Raw genomic sequence first — 9,700 nt, 5'->3', positions numbered from 1 at the left:
TTAAAAAACCCAAGCGGTGGGTAGTTTTGTTTTTCTGTGTTGGTTTGTTTTCCCACTAAACTGTTTCACTCTTGTTCATACTCCTTCAGTTTAAATGGTGCATTAGTGTCAAAAAGCTCTATAGCTCTTCACTCCAATAGTAAAATCCATAAGCAAACGTCAGACTTCACAAACATGGCGGACTTTGTACTATCTTTTCACTCCCCTGAAAATTCCTATAAGAAGCTGTCAATCTTTGCTAGAAGAGGCGATTTTTCGGCGCTGTCGTCAACGCCAATAGTCAGAAATTAGAAAATAAAAATAGCCATTTCCATTAGATCTTGTGACCCGTTTTGCACTGGTTGGTTGGTTGATCGACAAAGAACACAAATTTCTCAAGAATGTCGTCCAAGGATCGAATTCCGATTTTTCCATCCCGAGGGTAAGTTCCAAAACGAATATTACGTTTGTTTTAATGTAATTTAGTTTTCTTTCTTGTTAACAGTGCCCAAATGCAGATGAAGGCCCGTTTAGCAGGTGCCCATAAAGGTCACGGGTTGTTGAAAAAAAAGGCTGACGCCCTCCAGATGAGATTCCGTATGATTCTTGGCAAAATTATAGAGGTTCGTAGAAAAATCAAAACATTTCATGATATTGGCAAGATTGCATTTGGGTTAACACACGAGGAAGGTCACGGGTTCAGATCCCTTTTCTGGATGAAATGTATTTATTGATCTAAATTTAATTAATAGATACATTTTATTTAATCATAAATGACCTAAACATGTTTTCGATCATCCAAAAGTAGTTTTTTCGTTAGTAGAAACGTAATAAAATTAATGTAATAGCTATGATAAGGTGTTCAGTGTAATCCAATGGGTAAATATGAATACATTTTCATGTCCCAAAGTTCAACGGAAAACCGTGTTTTTTTTTAGATTTTATTTTGTGACAATATAATATTAATATTAATAATAATACAAAACAAAAATAGATACATTTTGCTCTTCAATAAACGTTCATAATAATTCTAGACTAAGACGTTAATGGGCGAAGTGATGAAGGAGGCTGCTTTCTCGCTTGCAGAGGCAAAATTCTTGTCAGGAGATTTTAATCAGGTAGTGCTGCAAAACGTAACCAAGGCACAAATTAAAATTCGCACCAAGAAGGACAACGTAGCGGGCGTCACTTTGCCTGTATTTGAATCCTATCAAGATGGCAGTGATACCTATGAGTTGACTGGTCTTGCTAAGGGTGGTCAGCAGATGCAGAAGCTGAAAAAGAACTACCAGAGCGCAGTTAAACTCCTTGTCGAACTTGCATCTCTTCAAACGTCGTTTGTGACTTTGGATGAAGTCATCAAAATTACAAACAGAAGAGTAAATGCCATCGAACACGGTAAGTACAGCTTAACGAGAAAAGTAAATATCTATACATATGATAGTGAAAGAGAAAGTGTGTTAGTTTTGGCTACAGTCTTTGTATCGAGGGTCAAGTATCATATACATTGTATCCAATCTCATATCTGATCCGTATGCAAAAAGTAGATATTGTACCTTGCAAGATAATTGCGCATAATCGCCTCAGAATGATGAGGATACAATATATGCACAGAGTTTTTTTATCGAAGACAACAATGTTAATGTTATCAAGAAGACTGGGAACTCTTCAATTTTCTCGTACGACCACTATGAGGCAGGTACAAACACATCATCTGCCGCTCAAAGGTAAATGATTCGAACGAATTTGATAGCAAAGATTACATCCTCATAAGAAAGGTTTCTCGAGCAATTTCGGATATCAAAATAATATCAAAACAATATTATTTATCTTCATTTATCACTGAAATCTACATTTTTTATTTATTTTTTCTTACGAGTCAATCAGTATGTTAACTTTTTTCTTCATGAACATCACAAAGAGAATTCAATCTTCGTCGACATTCTCTTTCGTTAATAACTTGATCACAAAACCGTTTCTTGTTGTGTTTGTCGTATTAGATGCTAGATAAAAGCTTCTTTTACAGATCTGTGTGCTGAAAATTCTTAGGAATGTCTTTACATGGCCGTGGATATACAATGAGAAAGTCGACGAAGAGAATCTGTCAATGTTACTTAGGATGTTCAAGTTGAATTATGATTTTTACAGTTATATTTTACAACATGTTTTTATATTAATCTACCTGCAAATTTAATTTACTAATCGATGTAAGATAGATATCGATAGAGCTGATTGAAATATAGGTTTGTTTTTATTTTGAATAAATGAAAACTCATTGATAACATTATTTGATTTTGCATCTTGATATCAACCAATAGATTTAAAAACATTAAGATTACTAAATTTGATATCAAGATATCAAAATAATAACTAATTTAGTATTTTTTATTTTTTTGTTTTCCTACCATAACATATTGATTACTTATTTTGTTTATTATTAACGAAATTACTGATATCAAAGCGCATACAGGTTTGTTATCAAGAAAACATGATTTGTTATGTTTTTAATATCCTTCATATGCCATTTAGATCTCATTTTTGTTATGATTACTGTTAACTCGACCACACGGTAGGCAAAATATGTTCTCACGAACGCTTATATCAAAATATCAAATTAAGTTTTCATTTTGTTTCATTCTCTGCTCGGGGATCCATTATTATTTGTCGATGTGAAAATTTTCGTCTGGCGGAAAATCTTCTTAATAAAGACAACCAGCCAACCAACCAATTATGTGATAATTTCTAAGTGTGTGACTTTTAACAATATTATCTAATCATATGCTTCGTTAATTTTCAGTTATTATTCCACGCATTGATCGTACCTTGGCATACATAATATCGGAGTTGGATGAATTGGAGCGTGAAGAATTTTATCGGTTGAAGAAAATTCAGGTAAAGTATTCAAATTTAAATAAAACATTTCCGTTGTCGATGGAATACGACTTCATAAGCTGATTGATACTCTCCTTGTAATATATTAAGCAAACTTTCCCAAGCAACTCCTATTTTATGTTTCCTATAGTAATCTGGGTAAAAATTCGAAAAACAAAAAAGTTTCGCCATCTTTGAGCATTGAACCATTTACCCGAATGAACTATTTCACAATAATGTTAAGGTGATATGATCCAGCGATCACAAATTTTAGGCACTTGCACTGCCACTTTGAGTTTTCTAGGGAGTTAATCTCGGACTCTATTGCGCTTTCAGCCATTAAATTTACATCACCATATTTGTTGCGTCGCAGCAAACATGTGGAAGCTGTTGTTATTGTATGTTTTCCAGAGGCAGATAATTATCCCATGGAAAATGCGAAGTGGCATCAGAGCCCGGGCTTCTCAATCGTATCACCGTCCGTCTAACATAGAGTAAATTTCTATAGCGATGAAAAGCAGTAACTTTGCAATACACTGGCCCAATTCTGCGCGGCGTGTGAGGTGAGGTGACTCGCTTTCACTTGTGAAGTGACAATTGTCACCTCGCGTGAAGTGACTCTCCATACAAATCAAATTGGAGTGACAATTTTGACTTCACCATAATTTTACTGTGATCTCAACTCACATGCTGCGCAGAATACGCCTAACAAAATGTTAGTTCGGGGGCTCCTTTGGTTCAGTTATTCGTGAGTGTTCAATCTTGAAAGTATTTTTAACAAAAAGCCCAATTAACTTCCTTAAACTTTACTGTTCACAGTTTTTCAATCATACGCATGAGTTAAGATATAATAACATTTCAAAAGAGCGAAAATTGCTCAAATTATTATTATCTCGAAAATAACAACTTTGGGCAATTTAAGCATTATGAGCTTTTTTGTTGTAAATTTAATGTGTTTTAATATTAACACTATTTCAAAGATATTCGATAACTACACGCAGAAAAATGGATTTTTGTTTCAGGGCCTAATGTATTTTATTATTGATTCAAACATATTGTATCACTATTTCAACGAAACATATTTTTGAATCAACAAAATGGTTTTTGGAATCAACAAACAGATTATTGACTCTACAACCGGTTTGTTGATTCAAAAATATTTTTCTTTGAACTAATCGAATAATATATTTGAATCAATACCAAAAATATATTAGGCCCTGAGCCAAAAATATATCCATTTGGTAAAAAAAAATCATTTCTCTGTGTGTATCGGTAGTATTTTGGAAAATACTTATTTTTTTCAATAATTCATAACTTTTTTTAATTATGCTTTGCCCAGCAAATACACAGTGTCAATAGGTATTTCTTTACCTAAGCTACAAAATAAATATAAAAAAAATATTTTAGAAAGATATGCAATTTGAGTAAACATCTCAAAAGGGCGAAAATTTCTCAAAATATGCGATAAGTGAATTTTAACTTACGAGTATCTCGAAAATAACAACTTTGGGCAATTTAAGCATTATTAGCTTTTTTGTAGTAGATTTAATGTGTTTTAATATTAACACTATTTTAAAGATATTCGATAACTGTGGGTGGTATTTTGGAAAATACTTATTTTTTTTAATAATTCATAACTTTTTTGTTTATGATTTGCCCAGCAAATGCACAGTTTCAGTAGGTATTACTTTATCTAAACTGCAAAATAAATATAAAAAAATAATTTAAGAAAACATATGCAATTTGAGTAATTCTATTTTTGTTTTGGATAATTTTGATTTTTTTTTGTAAAAAAAATATATATATATAATGTTTTACAGGAGGCATAACATCTCTGATCACGCCTTCCTTCGGAAGGGAAGTAAAACCGTTGGTCCCCGGTTCATGAGTTGATGAGTCGATAGGTAGGGTCCAGGTGTGGGAGCTGCCTCCCTGGCGTCGGTAGCATTGGTGCTCAGCACGGAAAACAAGATCGACGGAAAACAAATCAAGGAAAAAAAAAAATAATGTTTTACAGTGTATATTTTTTTCTTGGAAGGCACAATACTTGTCCGCAACTTCTTCTAAGACACCATCTCGATCAAACAAATCGTTCACGAGATATATATTTTTTTATTGATACGTATCATTTTTGCATAAGCCTTTTTCAAGTGTTAGTCGTGTGCAAAACTAGGGAACCATATATGTAAAATGGCATGTTGGGCAATAACAAACAACTGTGCAAAGTTTCATCATAATCGTAAAAGGTCGATCCGAAACGATTTGCGAATCTGTATGGAACTGCTTAGTTACCGACTGAGCTACAAGTGCATTGAGCATTATTTGTATAATAATTATGAGCACTATCCCGAGCAAAGTCGGATATCAAATAATGTTTTTGAAACCATATATATATATTTTTTGTGGTATCACAGTGGCAGCAACTTGCTTAAACTCTACACTGGACCCCTTTTATTGATAAATTTTGCTTCTATGAGCCTCTATTTTAAATCAACACACAGACGTTCCTAGGCTATGGTGCCCGTTTGGTCACTGTTGTTTTTGTGCTGATCCAAATAGTTTTAATAATATAATTGCGCATTCTTGTTTTTTTTAAAGGTTGATTTTTGTCCCAGTCTTGTCTTCTGTCGTCACTTATTTTGTCATTTTGTCTTGTGTATTAACCCCCACTTGTCTTGTTTATTGTGTCAACTTGTGTCTATTAATAGACACAAGTTGACACAATAAACAAGACAAGTGGGGGTTAATACACAAGACAAAATGACAAAATAAGTGACGACAGAAGACAAGACTGGGACAAAAATCAACCTTTAAAAAAAAACAAGAATGCGCAATTATATTATTAAAACTATTTGGATCAGCACAAAAACAACAGTGACCAAACGGGCACCATAGCCTAGGAACGTCTGTGTGTTGATTTAAAATAGAGGCTCATAGAAGCAAAATTTATCAATAAAAGGGGTCCAGTGTAGAGTTTAAGCAAGTTGCTGCCACTGTGATACCACAAAAAAATATATATATGGTTTCAAAAACATTATTTGATATCCGACTTTGCTCGGGATAGTGCTCATAATTATTATACAAATAATGCTCAATGCACTTGTAGCTCAGACAATTGTCCTTCCCCATCTGTTTTTAAACTCGTTCTGTTACTCTGTCATGACTAATTTCATTGCTATACAGTGGTGACCCAATTTTGTCAGCCCCCGATTTTGTCTACCCCCGATTTTGTCAGCCTATATGATTCAATTAGTTTTGGTTGAGGTGGACTGTTTTGTACCTCCATATCTCAGTATCGATGATGACACGCTGGCCAGAAGACGCCTCTTGATACTGCTGGGACCAGCGTTGTTCGGCATGATTCTAGCTATCGTGTTAATGGCCTTCGAGGCCTTCTCACAGGCATATTCGACGTGACTGTTGAAGTTTAGCCGGTCATCGATCATCACTCCCAGGTATTTTAACACACGCTTCGAGGCTATGGTGTGCTCCCCGACGGTGATTTCTGCCCGCTGTACCGCTTTACAGTTACTGACCAATAACACTTCCGTTTTGTGGTGGGCTATCTGCAGCTTCGCTCCTTGCATCCAGTTACCAATCATATCGATTGCCTCGGTTGACAACAGTTCCACCTCTTCCAGCGTCTCGCCTGTTACCGTCAAGACGACGTCGTCCGCAAAGCCAACGATCTCAACTCCTTTGGGCAGTTTCAGCGTTAGCACGCCGTTGTACATTCCATTCCAGAGCGTTGGACCAAGGATGGGGCCTTGTGGGACTCCCGCTGTGATCCTAATCGATCTCAGTCCCATGTCTGTCTCGTAGACCAGAACCCGGTTCTGGAAATAACTTCTCAGGATACTGCACAGGTAGTCAGGGACCCTCATTCTATGCAGTGCTTCGGCGATGGCCTCCCAGCTGGCGCTGTTGAACGCATTCTTGACGTCGATCGTTATCACGGCGCAATATCGATCTCCTCTCCGCTTCTGTTTGGACGCCTTCTCAGCTCTCTCGACCACTGTCCGAATTGCATCCACCGTCGATCTCCCTTTCCGAAATCCGAACTGCCTCTCCGACAATCCGTGCTCACTCTCCGTGTATTTCGTCAGTCTGTTTAGGATGATCCTCTCCAAAAGTTTTCCGAGTGTATCCAGCAGGCATATAGGCCTGTACGATGCTGGATCCCCCGGCGGTTTTCCTGGTTTCGGCAGCAACACTAGCTTCTGTATCTTCCACCTGTCAGGGAAGTGACCCTCGTTCAGGCATTTCTGCAGCGCCATCCTGAACATGTCCGGGGATGACTGGATCGCAGCTTTCAACGCTACGTTAGGGATTCCATCCGGACCGGGAGCTTTCTTTACCTTCAATCCTTTCGCCACTGCTACGAGTTCCTCGTTGGTGACTTCGACGTTATCTCCCTCTCCTTCTCCGTACGCTGTAGGTGGCCAGGTTGTTGGGTCGTGCTTCGGGAAAAGTCCTTCCACGATGACTTTCAGCTTCTCTGGGCACATTTCAGCGGGCATCGTTGGACCTCTGATCTTCGCCACCACGACTCGGTATGCGTCGCCCCAGGGGTTGGCATCAGCGTCTCGACACAGCTCCTTAAAACAGTTCAACTTGCTCTGCTTAATCTTTCGTTTGTGTGCGGCCCTGGCCGCTCGAAACACTTCTCTTCGTCCCTCTCTGTCTGCTTCCGTTCCTGCTCTCTGAACACGTCTTCTGGCTCTGAGACAACTAGCGCGGAGAGTGCTAAGTGCCTCGTTCCACCAGTAGACTGGACGCCGTCTGTTATTTGGCTCCAGTTTCCTCGGCATGGTCGTGTCACATGCTCTCACTAACGTTTCTGTCAGCTCGTTCGCATTCAGATCTGTGGGACTCCAGTCCACACGAAGTGCCTCAACGAACAGATCCTTGTCGAAAGCCTTCGTCTTCCACTTGCGGTCTCAAGTTCTCGTCCTCCGTACTGCCACAGTATTCCGTTGGCACACTCTCCAATCTATGTTTGCCATCAGCGACGGACTGCAGAAAGTAACGTCGATAATGGATTCCCGGCTATCTCTGTGAGCTGGTGCCTTTATTGGCCAGCATAACTTCCAGTTTTGCCAGAGCTTCCAGCAGACTGTGCCCTCTTGCATTGGAACATCTGCTTCCCCACTCCACTGCCCAAGCATTGAAGTCTCCTCCGATGACTACCGGTCGTCGTCCGATCAGCTCTTCGGTAAGTCCATCCAGCATCTCATGGAACTTCTCCATCGTCCATCTGGGGGGTGCGTAACAGCTACACATGAAGATTCCGTTGATTTTGGCGATAACGAAACCTTCGTATGAGCTTGCAACCACTTCTTGAATGGGGTATCTGCCCATAACTTGTATAGCAGCCATCCCAGCTCTATCCGCCACCCAGTTACCGTTATCGGGAGGGACTCGATACGATTCCGCAATGATTGCAACGTCGCACTTTATTTCTGTTGTCGACTGCCACAACAGTTGCTGAGCAATGTCGCAATGATTGAGGTTTATTTGGGTTACCTTCATTATTGCTGGCCCACCATCACCTTCTTGAACTCTGGGCACCTGAAACTTCCCGTCACATGGCCGTTTCCGTCCTCCTTTTTGCAGAGCATGCACCTCGGTTGCTTTGTACAGTCTTTTGCAACGTGCCCCTTCTCTCCGCATTTCCTGCACAGATCAGATCTGTCTGGGCCTTTGCAGTTTCTCGCCTGGTGACCGAAGCCCATGCATTTGTAGCATCTCTCCATTTTCTTAGATACCCGAGGAATAGCTTTCAACGGGCACACTGACCACCCAACCTTGATTCGGCCTGTCTTCAGCATCTCGTTAGCTGCGTCCGAAGGAAGTCGTATCGACGCCGTCTGCGTGCCACTATACGCCTTCCTCAACCGAATGGCCATCGGTACGTCTCCCAGGTTGCATTGCACCTTCAGCGCACTTTTCAACTCGTCTTCTGTTGTGATCTCGTCCAAATCCCTGCAGTCGACCACTGACTCTTGGGATAAGGCTCTTACGTTCGCCGTCCCGCCAAGAGATTTTTCGATGAGCTCCTTAAAAGCTGCGCACTTAACCGTAGGATCCCTTTTCAGCTCAAATAGCATCTCGCCTTTCTGGGTTCGCCTGGTTTTCAGCACGTTCTCGCCTAGTTGTTTCAACTCCGGATCCTCTCTCACTTCCCGGAGAAGTGCTGCGTAGGACGTTTTGTCCTTCGCCTCAACAACCAGAGCGTCACCCTTGCTTCTCTCCCTCGATGCTTCTCCTTATTCTTCCTGTCTTCCTTCTTCCTCAATTCCTCTTTATTCTTCAAAACTTCATCTTCTTTTTGTTTTTTCTTCCTCTCCTTCTGGTTCTCGACTTTACGCCACCCACCGTTTTCTCCCATCTCCTTGATGCCTTTCTCGTCCTTGCGTTTTTTGGGCTCCTCCTGGCGTGTCCCTATCTCTCTTTTCAGGACGTGGATTTGTGGGTCCCTTTGGCGACTCATGTGCTTTAGCCAGTCTTATGCTCTCCTTGGCCTCCAGGAGAGCCTTTTCGACATTTTCGGCTCATTTTCTCCACTCTTGGAATTCCCGCTCTGCCACTGTTATGCCGGATTTGATTCCAGTCACAAGTTGCTTGATCTCTTTGTGTTCGTTGTTTTTATCCTTTACGAACACATAGAGTTCATCGATCTTCCTCCTGACCTCCGTCATTTTGGTTCTCCCGAGCTGCAGTTCTTGAGATTTGCTACTGCTGGATATCGGTGTGAATATCTGGCTTAGCCCAACGCCTGCTCTTCTTGAGACTTACTGCTGCTGCTGGAACTAGCAGTGGCCCCCAGGTTCAGCACTGGGTGATCTCT

The 9,700-nt window shown here is 40.2% G+C and overlaps 1 protein-coding gene across 1 annotated transcript in view; it reads left to right on the top strand.

The window, feature by feature from the left end:
* Window positions 1-300: 300 nt before the first annotated feature.
* Window positions 301-9,700, top strand: part of Vha36-1 (V-type proton ATPase subunit Vha36-1) — a 31,165-nt gene continuing 21,765 nt past the window's right edge. Inside the window, exons 1-4 of the mRNA XM_065238428.1 lie at window positions 301-421; window positions 485-602; window positions 1,014-1,377; window positions 2,777-2,871. Of these exons, the coding sequence (XP_065094500.1) occupies window positions 381-421; window positions 485-602; window positions 1,014-1,377; window positions 2,777-2,871 (618 nt within the window). The 5' untranslated portion in view covers window positions 301-380. The remainder of the gene's footprint in view (window positions 422-484; window positions 603-1,013; window positions 1,378-2,776; window positions 2,872-9,700) is intronic.

Source organism: Ochlerotatus camptorhynchus, unplaced genomic scaffold (genome assembly GCF_037179485.1).
Source record: "Ochlerotatus camptorhynchus isolate MF236.1 unplaced genomic scaffold, CSIRO-AGI_Acam_v1.1 ptg000781l, whole genome shotgun sequence".
NCBI classification, from domain to species: domain Eukaryota; kingdom Metazoa; phylum Arthropoda; class Insecta; order Diptera; family Culicidae; genus Ochlerotatus; species Ochlerotatus camptorhynchus.
This window is presented reverse-complemented; position numbering and strand designations above follow the sequence as displayed.